Source organism: Haliotis rubra, unplaced genomic scaffold (genome assembly GCF_003918875.1).
Source record: "Haliotis rubra isolate DU_JTF1 unplaced genomic scaffold, ASM391887v1 Scf10, whole genome shotgun sequence".
Lineage (NCBI taxonomy): Eukaryota > Metazoa > Mollusca > Gastropoda > Lepetellida > Haliotidae > Haliotis > Haliotis rubra.
The window spans coordinates 3,472,272-3,485,161 of NW_025764892.1; the positions used below are offsets into that span (position 1 = coordinate 3,472,272).

The 12,890-nt window shown below is 39.8% G+C and overlaps 1 protein-coding gene across 1 annotated transcript; it reads left to right on the plus strand.

The window, feature by feature from the left end:
* The first annotated feature begins 4,134 nt into the window (after nucleotides 1-4,134).
* LOC124266264 (XK-related protein 6-like) lies at nucleotides 4,135-9,452 on the plus strand. Its single transcript, XM_046701087.1, has 4 exons — nucleotides 4,135-4,967; nucleotides 6,661-6,863; nucleotides 7,886-7,928; nucleotides 8,005-9,452. The coding sequence occupies exons 1-4, from the start codon at nucleotides 4,234-4,236 to the stop codon at nucleotides 8,660-8,662; spliced, it is 1,638 nt and encodes a 545-aa protein (XP_046557043.1). The 5' UTR covers nucleotides 4,135-4,233; the 3' UTR covers nucleotides 8,663-9,452.
* Nucleotides 9,453-12,890: the final 3,438 nt, after the last annotated feature.

The following is a 12,890-nucleotide window of genomic DNA, read 5'->3' on the forward strand; positions in this document are numbered from 1 at the left end:
TTTATACAAGCCGCCATGTTTTCGCAGGAAAATTGTTGAGTGTGGAGTTAAACAATATTAACCCAGCATGTTTGGATGGTTAGGAGATTGTAGACTTTTGTTAATTTTGCGTATGGTAAGCTTTGAGTACGAGAAGAATACCGTGCATATTGGTCATTCATGTTAGGTGGACCCGTGAATTGGCCTACAGCAACCCATGCTTGTCGTAAGAGGCGACTAACTGGATCGGATGGTCAGGCTCGTATCCCAGTTGCGTAGATCGAGGATCATGCTGTTGATCACTGGATTGTCTGGTCCAGACTCGATTACTTATGGACCGACGCCATATATTGCTGAATGCGGCGTTAAACAACAATCAAATCAAATCAAACCAAACCAAACCAAGTACACAACGACGCCTTCTTAACGGTATTCGGTCTTTAATAGGATAATGGTCAACACAGGTGTCCAAGAATCCTGCCTTAGAGGATTAAACCTGGGGATTATCCCTTCTCGTCATACGTGTACGTGAATACAGTTTGGACTCAAGGGCACCACATGTGCGTATTTACCCAGCGCGAAAAAAACATTTTGATCTAAATGCATACGAGTGTATGTTTGCGCGTGCATGTGTGAACGTTTTCAAAACATAGTTATTTAAATCATGTGGTGACATATAACTATAACTATAACTATAACTGACAAATCAGTGGCTTAAAAGAGCAGCAGCTTTGCCAAATGCATTATTTGAAATTACATATCAATTATTTGTATTGTCAAGGACAACGAACGGTGTAGGATACAAAAAGTCACAACGAGTGTTTTAGTCAGGGCATGGTTTGCTATATGCGGGAGGAACCCCCAAAGTACTGCCGATCTCAGCCATTTACCACATTAGTAACCACACAAATAGGTGCAAACCAATGAATGAAATCAATACGAATAGGGTGACTGAAACCCACAACAGGCGGCATCATGCCAAGAGACGCAACTCTGCACAGCGCCTGGAATGAGTGAGTGAGTTTGGTTGCTGCTTCAGCAATATTCCAGCAATATCACGACGGGGGACACCAGAAATGGGCTTCACACATTGTACCCATGTGGGGAATCGAACCCGGGCCTTCGGCGTGACGAACGGTCGCTTTAACCACTTGGCTACCCTACCGCCGACTTAAACGACTGGAAAACAACATTAAAGGCATTATGGACTTTCGTTGATGAAGTGTCGTAATTACAATACCCTAAATATACTCATGCCAATAATGGTTGTCACCACCTTCAATTGTTTTTATTGGAGAGGGGGTGTGGGGTGTGGGTGTGGGTGTGGGTGTGGGGGTTGGAGTGGGGAAGGGGGGTGACAACCATTATTGGCATGAGTATATTGTCAGGAAGTGAATGTCCCAGACTGCCAACAGACGTGCCAAGAGATCACCAGCTTGTACCCATATTGGAGGTTCCACGTAGATAGATATGGTGGTGCGTATTAACGGTCAGCGTATTCCCGCAGAGATGGCGTATTTGATGGTTCAGTGGCAGCCATCGGTCCTTGCTCTCCTTGGCTTCTTTAGGTGTAGGTCATATGCTCCCTGTTTGTTTGATGGGTATTAGATCGGCTAAGTAATCAAGTGGATAGAGCGCCTGCTATAATATAGGGTAAGGTCGGTGTTGATCGGACATCCATTTTAAACGGCGGGATGGTATTTCAGTGGGCTAGTACTGTGTATCTGACATGAGTTCGTGTTCATGAGTTCACACGCACGCTCGCGCACACACACGAGCCGCCACATGTACAATATATCATCTCATATTCTTCAAAATCCATTTACCATGATGTCATTGTCGCAAGTCTATGTTGGGAATTGCTATCGTTTAGCGCCAAGATTGCTTTGTGGAAAGGGATCCTCGTGTTCAAGGTTGTAACACAGCTGGCCCTAACCCGCTAGCGATGTAATACATAGTAACCCTATATTAATGAGTGTAGGGCCTCCACAAAGGATGAGGTGTTATGTTTTCTGCCCGGGCTGTTTAATACCGTAAAGACCTGCATAATCGGATGATATCTGATCAGGTGTGGAGATTATACCACAAGGAAAGTATTTCCCCAGGCTGGTAAAAGCGTGGTTCTCATGTGGCCAAGATTAGCGTATAGTACTTCGGGGCAAATGACTCTATATTTTAGTCATCCATGTTGTTGAGAAATATAATATACATGTACTTAAGTAATCTTTGAAGATGTTGAATATGAGACACCTTTCCATGATGTGACAGAAATTTTGAATTTTGTAATGGTAAACATGAATATTGATAGAGAGAAAACGCTACTAGCAAGGTGTGCACCATGCAGACGCCAAAAGAAACGTTACCCTGCTTCCTTAATGACGGAGGTACCTAGCTTCAGCTGGCGTTGTGATGCGTGGACGTCCACTTCTTGGTCTGTCTACGGGGACCCCAGTCTGTCTGAAGCCCTGAATAAGTCTTATAACCGTGATACGATGGCATCCGAGGGCGTTGGCAGCAGCATTGTATGTCGCCCCCATCTGCACCATTACAATGGCTCTTTCTCTCTCTTCATCTGTTAATCGTGGCATATTTCTCGTAGTTGTGTATCCTTTCATGTATTCTAGGCTCTCTTTATACCCTATAGAATCATTCTACATGTGAAATGGATGCATATGCTTTCATATTGCTGCGTTTTGACGACTGATATTGCTATGTGTAAACAGAAAATGGAAAAATGTTACTTTGCAAGCAAAAATGGTAAAGGGGTGGGGTGTGTTGCTATGTGGTGGGGTAGTGGTTGAGTCGGGTCGAGCACGGGGCGAATGGGAAGACGGGTCTGCGGATTGATATTTTGGGATACTTATTTTTTAGAGAGTGCTTGTGTGTAAAAATGTGTGTGTCCGCGCGCGAAATAGTTTCCATATTTTACTAGCCAGTCTGGCTAGCTGTGCCTGAAAGTTACTTGCCCACAAAACAATTCACTAGCCCGAAAATATGGATGTAAACACGGGTTTCATGATTAAGCTGCTAATATGATGAACATTTTTATCAGGCCATAATCTTGCATGATTTAAAAATGTATTATTACTTAACAAGTCGGAGAGAGTGATATATTTACAAGTGTATGAAATAAGCCAAAAATCCAGCCAGACACAAAATGGATTGAACCAGACCAAATATGGTGAATTTACTCAGATGTATGGAACACCTAAACTTTTTACCAGACCATCGGTCTGGCTAGCTGTAAATTTAGACCGTCCGTCAGAAATCTGGACCGCCTGGGGCATTCGGACGGGCCTTAGGGACAGTTCATAATTTTTGGCCAGGGTACGTGTGTGTCGGGTGTGGGGTGGTGGTGGTGGTGTGTGTGTGTGTGTGATGATGATGATTTTCATGGAGAAGCATGTACAATAATGTGAATGACCCCCCTAAAATTTATGTACAAAGTAAGTGACACCCCCTGCATGTCATGTACAAAATCAATGACCCCCCCAATATTTTTCAGCATAATTTTTAAATATTTTATGTACAAAATTGCTACCCCAGAAACATGTGTACAAAATTGATGACACCCACCCACCCACCCCTGAACAAAGTCGGTGATCCCCTTAAATCAATAAAAAAAACCCACACACACGTCTTATTTCATACACTTACAAATGACCCCATGAAAATTCACTAGCCAGTCGGGCCAGTGACTGTGAAGACTTGCTGGCCCGATTAGATTTTCACTAGCCACGGCTAGCGGGCCAGAGGCTATTTCTCACACTGGTGCGGGTACATGTTAGACATGCGTGCGTACACATTCATCTATGTATACAGTTAGTGTGTGTACGTTTGTGTATAATTGGAGACATGTGTATGCACACCTACTGAAACGTGCATAAACATATCTCCCTCCCTCCTGGCCAGTCTCCGAGGCCCTAGGGAATAAACTGAAACGGGTGTCCAGCTTAATTAAGTCTAAATCGTTTTGGTATAACTCAAGTTACTTCTGCCACATGTTAGGATAGGAGTGTATCAAATGCTCTCAGTCACCGCGTGCAACATTCCCCGGGAAGCTACTGTTGGGAGCTTCTTGTCTAATCAACTCTTCTACAGCGCTGCGTACAGTGACTATCAAGATGGCGATGTCTCGCTGCCAGGAGCTTTAGGTCAGTCGCTATTGTGTTTCCGGTTGCTGTCAGTGTGGTGACTACCTCAGTGTGAATGGGATGAAAGATGACATAAAACCGATGTAAAAGGTCACTGGACATGGCTAAAATACCACTTTCAAGCCGGAATAAGGGTGTTACCCCCTATCGCTTTCTGTTAGGACCCGATTCAGACGAAGATGAAGAAAATGACCATCTGAATAGTGTCGCGAACAGGCAATCGAGGAAAACCGAAACAGCAAGCAGGCGAAGATCTGACAATTTGGATGGGAGAATACAAACCGCGAATAGAGAACACTTATACAAACCAAGAGAAAGCAAAGAAGATGTTATCGACTACCTCCCTAACGACAAAAAACAACCCTTCATCCTTTCACATGATTCTCGTGATATGGGCGTGGTTAGGGCGGGCGTCCCAGAGACACCCTCAAGTCTAACACCTCAACACTATGATCTTACATTTCCGGTAAAACAAAAGAAAACTTGGCATTATGAGTTTGGCCTTTATGAGTTATTGATCGGACTGGGGTCAATCATCTTATATTTTGTTGATTTTGGAACTGACATTTGGCTTGTTGTGAAATATTTCATAAAAGGTGAACTATTCTACGGCTTAGTGTCACTAGTGCTCACAGCAGGGCCATCAGTTGTGACATGTGGACTTGGAATCACCTGGTATGTTTTGGACTACAGAAAAGAAGAGGCAGCCTTGACTGAAGCCAGAAAGGACAAAGACCCAAGTAAACTTGAAAAAGTGAATGAGAAGATTACACCTGGCTACAAGTGGGCACTAAGGTTTGTCATCACAGCTCTACAATTTGGACCAGTGATCAGGTATGTCCACGTTAAGATATGCTGATTTTATGTCACTTCAACATTTTCTAAGCCATGCTAAGAGGACCACAAGTTATAACATTGTCAGAGGTTAGTTTTGTCCGTGGCCTCAAATAGAGTCAATCTCAGAATCAGAAGTACAATTTGATATCTCTGTTTGAGTAGAACTTGTTTTAATCTTATTACTGTTAGTGACATTGTCAGTGATCTCAGTTTTCGTGGTTTTTGCATTCACACTGATCAAAACAGAATATTTCTTGAAAACAATAAATGGTTGTGTATCACACAACAAGTCAATATGGGCTGTGTGTTTGAGATACTGAAAACAAATTACCATACTGAAGAAAGTTGAGTTCTAGTATATTTATTCTAGTATATTTATATAGTGAACATATCCACGCAACTGGTGCATGCTCAAGGCACTGGTATTTTTTCCCTCGATCATTGGATGTCAATCTCAACAGCACATCGTTTTATCAGTCTCAACTCCTTGGGGAGTATATACAACTCTTGCTGCCACTAGGTGCACTGAGTTATTGTGGCTTTCTCATTCTAACGAGGCACCCAATCAAAGCTGGGTGGACTGGGACACATAGTCAAAGTACTTTGTTAAAGTGTACTGCACGTTGCTGTACCCGCAACTAGGTCACAGTAGGTGTCTGCACATGTTCATGTGGCCCCCCATCTGGTCATATACCAACGAATTCGTGGGTTCTTTCAAGTGCACAGGGTTGTGTACTGTACACTAGGGGTTGTGACAACACTGAAAGAGTCTGCACACAAAGTTGACTCTAAGGTTTTTACACCTGGTCACAGGTGGGCTCGATCAACCTCGCTGGATCACTAGCCTGGCACCTTAGCCAGCTCGCCCACTGCGCCGAGTTAACCTGAGTTTGAGACAGCCAACAGAGTGAATGTTTCAAAACCAATCATAGTGTTATCAGAGAACATTACCAGGTCTGAATACAACATTTTGTTTCAAGGCATATGTTAATTTCGGTGCAAAGTGTGCAGGAAGTGATTGGAAGAAGATTGATCCCACTGTTGGTATCTGAATTGGCGTCACTATATAAGTCATAGCTTGAAAAATTGGTTTACTGACATATCTGACAATCAATGACAATCTTAGTCAATATTACTCATTTCTCAATTTTCTAAAAATGGCAGTCACAAAAGAATGCTTCAGTGAATTGCTGTTGATAAGTGTTCAGTAATCACAGGATTTTGTTAGAAAGCGTCATACTTTTAATTGATTACTGGCAATCACTATGATATCAGCTCGTCAGTCAAATGTGTTTTGACGTGAGATGAAAGTTGACAGTTGGGTGTGTGGATGTTTTATGTTATTTGAGACTGTTCGATCATTGGGTGAAATTTAAACATAATCATGATAATGAATGAATACAGTATAGGACAAATGATTGAGTTCAAGATTGGCAACCCTGAATTCGACACATCCTTGTCGGGAGATCTGAAATTATATATGTAGATAGTATTCCCATAAATTATTGAGAAAGTTGTTTCAGCAAATATCTAATACATGCATATAAACTATAGAAGTTTTACTAAGTTCAACACTAGTGGGTTCAACTTTCTATTTGCGTAAGCAGGGTCATAGTAAATATTTGAAACGATCCAATTTAATGTTTAGTAACCCTAAATATGACATATGATTCATCTTTAAATCTTTCAGGGTTTCAGAGTATATATACAATGGCTGGATGTTCATGAAAACAGAGGGCAAGTTAAAGAAGCACTACTATTGGTTGATGTTGTACGAAGATGTGGATGCTTGTCTTCTTCGACTCTTTGAGAGCTTCCTGGAATCAGCACCACAGCTCACCTGGCAGCTGTATGTGTGGATCATGCTGAAACCTGAAGAGGATGTGGTGGGATGTAAGCAAAGATGAAGGACCAGATGATCCTATTTCCTTTTCTTATTCTTATGTCGTTACTAGTGCTGGAGTGATTGATCAAATAATCAGTCAATTGATGGATCTCACTTTCATCAGCAGTTATCGATGACCTTGAGAGACTAATCGATAATCCTAAAAAATAAAAACATCAAATTAAACTTTAGAAAGTATGTTTCTTATTGTTATGTTTGGGAAATCAAGTCCTAAAAAGCTGATGCAGTTTCCTGACTCATGAAACTGCAATGTAAGCAACATTTTCGGGTGCATGTCTCATAAAGAAGTATCCTCAGTCACCTTGATAGTGGCATTAATCAGTGCCTGTTTCATTTGCACAATGTTGTGATAGTGTCCCATTATTGTCGATTTCGATTATTGATTGAGCTCCGATTATTGTGTATAGAGCTCCGATTATTGATCGACTATAGATCCGACTATAGAGCTCCGATTATTGATCGACTATAGAGCTCGATTATTGATCGACTATAGAGCTCCGATTATTGATCGACTATAGAGCTCCGATTATTGATCGACTATAGAGCTCCGATTATTGATCGACTATAGAGCTCCGATTATTGATCTGATATTGTCAGCTATTGTCAGCAATAACCAGCACTAATCCCCCATATTCCAAACTGTGTTCGTGCTTGCAGAGTTTTTTTGGTGGTACAGTAACTGCAGCTAATATGATAAGTTTGCAATGTTTCAAAATACGGATAGCTAGGCATTCTAGGAGTTGCCTCCTGTACTACGCATTGAATAACACATTACACATATTGCTCAAATACTTTTATTACTACACACCGAGTCACACACACAAGTTTTCTTGTAAAATGCACTTAATAGAAAATTGGGCATGGACTATTCTCGTGTTTCTTTGTTGCAGTGTCAATCCGACTGGGCTCGCTGATGTCTTCCTGGTTATCACTGGCAGTGTCGCTGCTGTCGTGTAACACCACTCACTCCGCTTCTAGACATTTATATGATCATGTTTCTTTGTTGCAGTGTCAATCCGACTGGGCTCGCTGATTTCTTCCTGGTTATCACTCCTCCGCTTCTAGACATTTATATGATCATGTTTCTTTGTTGCAGTGTCAATCCGACTGGGCTGCTCGGTTATCACCGGCAGTGTCGCTCCTGTCGTATCACCGCTCACTCCGCTTCTCCAGGGAGGAGAAGGAGGTCATGAAAATCAAGTCCATCCCATTCTACTTCATATGGCGAGCCAGCGAGGTCGGGACACGTGTTCTTTGTTTGTGCCTCTTCGCGTCTTCCTTCCAAGCGTTTGTGTTCATTCCTGTGGGCATCCACTGGTTTGTTATATCAGCTTGGCTCATGTGCCAGAAAACAAGGTTTTACAAAGATAATGTCTGTTTTGAGAAGTTCTTTGACATTGTATGTGGTTATGTTATGATATTTTGTTTTTTGAACCTGAAGGAAGGTCATTCAAGGTTTAGGTATTTGTTATTTTACGTGCTGTTTTATTCTGAAAATATTGCAATGTTGACAGTTTGGTTTTTATATTCCTCTCATATTGGAGAGTGGTTTCACGTGGGAGGATTCATCGCTATCTTGACCATGGCAGGTTTGCATGTGGTTTTTCAGTTGCTGTATTACATGTGTTGTCATCCAACTGAGAACATCAAGTACTGCTTGCCCTGTGAACAATACACATGCTACGAGCTTGTTTGTCATGACGCAGAAGAAACGCCTGTCACTGTGGAAATGATTGTGAGACCTCCCAGTCAGTCACAGCATGATAAAGAACACACAGATATATGAACAATGATATCGAGAACATGTATAAACAATGATATCAAGAATCTCCTCCATTTGCCTGTCCTACCACCGTGTCATTCAAAACATATTTCCACATGTACAACCAGTAGTGTTCATGTATAAGATTGCCATTTTGGGTATGTATGTGAATTTTACTTTTGGAACTGCAGAAGGTTTACCTTGTTATTTTTCTGTTGAAATACAGGACTCACATCCTGTTGTGTTTGGTTCCTAGACACTGGCTTATAGTTATACCCACTGTATATGCTGCAGCAGTGCTTCAGCCAGGCAAGCGCCATTGCGCCATTCACACTAAAAAATATGCAATGGCACTTTTTTCCAATGCTAGAGCGCCCATTGTCGCAACATTTAATATAATCCACAGGTCTTCTATACCATGGTTACCATGAATGGCAAAAGTCGCAACTGCACTGGCACACATTTTAATAGTTAAGGTGCCAATTGGCAACACTCAAAAATATTCTGGCTGAAGCACAGCTGTAGTGTTGGTAATTAAGATTGGAAGGCATCCGTGTCTCATTCCTGATGTTAAGTGAGTGAGTGAGTTGGGTTTTAGGCCGCTTTAAACAATATTCAAGCAATATCACGGTGGGGAACACCAGTAAAGGGCTTCACTGTGCCCATGTGGGGAATCGAACCTGGGCTGTCGGTGTGACGAGCGAAAGCTTTAACCACCCTCTGATGTTATGAAGCAACAGAATGACAGCAACCACCAAGGATCCAATGAAGCCTGTTTGGCTGTTGGTATATTTGTCTGTGTTTTCGATATCCCGTTCATCCTTAATTTAGAGACCACTCTCTTTCTGGTTTAGGTTTTGCGATGAAAAAATGGTGAGTGAGTGAGTTTGGTTTTACTCCGCTTTCAGCAATATTCCAGCAATATCACGGCGGGGGACATAAGAAATGGGCTTCACACATTGTATCCATGTGAGGAATCGAACCCGGGTCTTCAACGTGAAGGGGTGGTGGGGTAGCCTTGTGGTTAAAGCGTTCGCTTGTCACGCTGAAGACCTGGGTACAATTCCCCACATGGGTACAGTGTGTAAAACCCATTTCTGGTGTCCCCCACCATAAAACCAAACTCACTCACACTTCAACGTAAGGAGTGAACAGTTTAACCACTAGGCTACCCCACTAAGATTAGAAATACATGAAATTGTATGAAGGGGCTTATTCATAAAACTGCGCTTAATATAATCTGATAGTAATCCTTATTATAGGATTATAACAAAATCAGTTTTGTAACCATGTCGATGAAGAGAAAACAGTATTAAGCACAAACAGTTAAAAGGTTATCAATTTCATATAAACATATCGTTGGTCAAATCAGAAGAAAAGTTGTTAATGCTGATATTGTGCATGTATATATTTGTGATCGTGATGAGTTCATATGAATGTCATGAAGATGTGACGCATAAGAGGAAGGAAATGCATAATAAGTGCTAATATTCCCATCATAAATCTGTTCCATTGTAAATAATTCATTTCTGATGTAGTGATAAGTTTGTCCTGATGTGAAGTGACAAGTGATCAGTATTGAATTGTTGGATCACGATACACTTTAAATAAATACACCATTGTCAGGATTGAGTTGTTTAAGGTTTGAGTTAATATCAACTGTACAACCTCTAGCATGTTCTAACTGTTGAATGTAATTTGTTGGTTGACAGGGCTGACACTATGAGTTAATTATACATTGTGGATTCAAAGTTAGTATGTTGAAAAATCTACTAGGTTTTGAGTGTTTGAATTTGAGTCTACAATTAGTGTTCTCAAATTTGGAACTAGCTGCATTGTGAAATCAAAACATTGTGTGATGACTATAAGATTTTAACATGTGTCAGTAGTAGTCTCGGGCAACCTGACAAGGGAGGTAATTCCAACTGCCTATGGTGTATCATCATGTTTCTCTAATTACCACTGAAGATGTTCCTTGTTTTCATTTATGATGCTCTGTTAACAAGTGCTATTGCAACACAGTGAATTGTTAATGGATAGTGTAAAACTATATGCAAGTATGGTATAAGTTCTTACTTAGTGTGAATGATATGCAAACTAATAATGTGTATTATACAGAAATTCTATAATCAAGTTGATGTGGACATTGACATATTTAAGTGTTCAGTACTTGGCTGTATGTGGTAAGGAGGTTGAACTTGAAACTATTTATCTTGAATATAAGATCCTACAGATCACTTGTTTTCATTTGACTTAAGATACCATTTGAATTGTGTTCAATAATTATGAAGGTTCAAACAGGCAATACTGATAGAAAAAAAATAATCATCCATCCCAAAACATGTTTACCTCAATTTTACAATTTCATTATCTGTTGTGTGACTGAACACAGCTGATGGACTTGCCAGATCGGCTGAAGTGGTATATTTGCATTTGTGTGATTACATGAGTATTTTGCTGTAGATGGCAAAATTTGATGTTTGATTCATATAAACTTAAATTTGACATTACACAACTGAGAATTTGAAGAAGTGGAATATTCACCGTTCATAATAATGTATTCATTGTTTCTCTTCCAACATGAACACAAAAAGACATGATAATATTCAGTAATCAAAAGATCTTCAGCATTCCAGGATTGGACATTTGTGGCACCGTTGTCTTGGACTTGGAATCGGTCCTCGTCAGTTGGAATCCCAGATTCTCCAACTTTAGATTCACTAGCTGATGCTAGTACTTGCTGGTTCCTGTTAACGTGTAAACATTTACGTTATGTCACTTTAGACATTCAACCATGTTAAAGATTTACCGTACTTGTGGATTATGCTGGAAGACTGTTCAAAGTATCCAATTACCCTTATTTCTTTTGTTTAGCTTTCCTTGTCTCTTAGGAACAGATCTTCAATCATTCTTAATTTGAATATCCATGTATAAATGTGTGTTTTGAAATGTTTGTTTAATTCAAAACCTGACTTATAATATTAATCTGTAGTTTGGTGCTGTGTTATCATGATTATTGCTTCTGTTGATTACCTCTTTTTACTTGTGCATGTTTATCCTTTGTTCATACAGAGTGAGCGGTTTTAGGGCAACCATGACATGTTATTAGTTGTTTTTCTAACATCATTTTATTATCACCTGCAGTTCTATATCCCACTACACTGTTTGAGACTAGGGGTTTTAAGTCAGCTGTCTCTAACCAGGTTTGTCCTAGTTTCAAAACAAACAAACAAACAAACAAACACATTTTAAATACTGTTACTGTGTATGTTGAAAGAGACATTTTAGGCACTGGAGTTGATTTGATGTGAATCTTGTCAGAGCTAATACTTTACAGAATAGGGTTTGATGATTAACATGTTTGCATCTGCAATTATGAATTAATCATTTATTTGGCAACATTTTTATCTTTTATTATGCTACACATACTAATACTATGAAAGGAAGTTTGTAACTTGTAAAATGACAGAAGTATTTTGTCAGATCAAATTTTTAGATTCCATCCATTCAACAGAATTATTCCATATTTTTGTAAAACCAGTGTTAATTCTATGGAGTTTTTTTGAGATGCTTGCAATATGTCTTCGTACTCAAATTACCCCATGGGAAGGTTTACCTTGTTCCATTTGGCCTGCTACAGGAGTCTGCAAATCAAAATATAATATGCAAAAAATTTACATGTTATACAATAATGCTTTACAAATTTGGAGTGACATGATACAGCATGATACATTTTAATATAAAATTGTGTGGAAACTTTTGACTATGAATACTTCAGATCAGGTTCCAAAGGATAAAACACCTCAGCTGCAAATGCCTGTTCATCATGGGTATTTCTAGTCGTAAATTTGAAATGATGATTACAATTCACATTGCGACATTTGATTGACAAAATATGGGATGCATAGTGTCTTTAAACATGTAGTAAGTATATTAGTAAGTGTAACACCTTGTATCAGTACAGTGTATATCATTCAGTGAACACGCAGGATGCAACAATGTATAATTTCACCCCTACATTACATATGTTCACTGTTGACGGTATTTTGATGCTCTTTTAGTCCCCCTTAGACTAAAGGGAGGTAACTCCTTGTTGATTGTCCTGATTGGGATGAAGTCTGCATTTTACATTAGAATATTTCAAAATTCTGCTGTGTGAATTTTCAATTTTTTGGGTTTAATTTAGTGTTTGCTTTTTTATTGGTGATTTGAGATATTTTTGTATTCAACTGCCCTATTATATTTGTTTAAT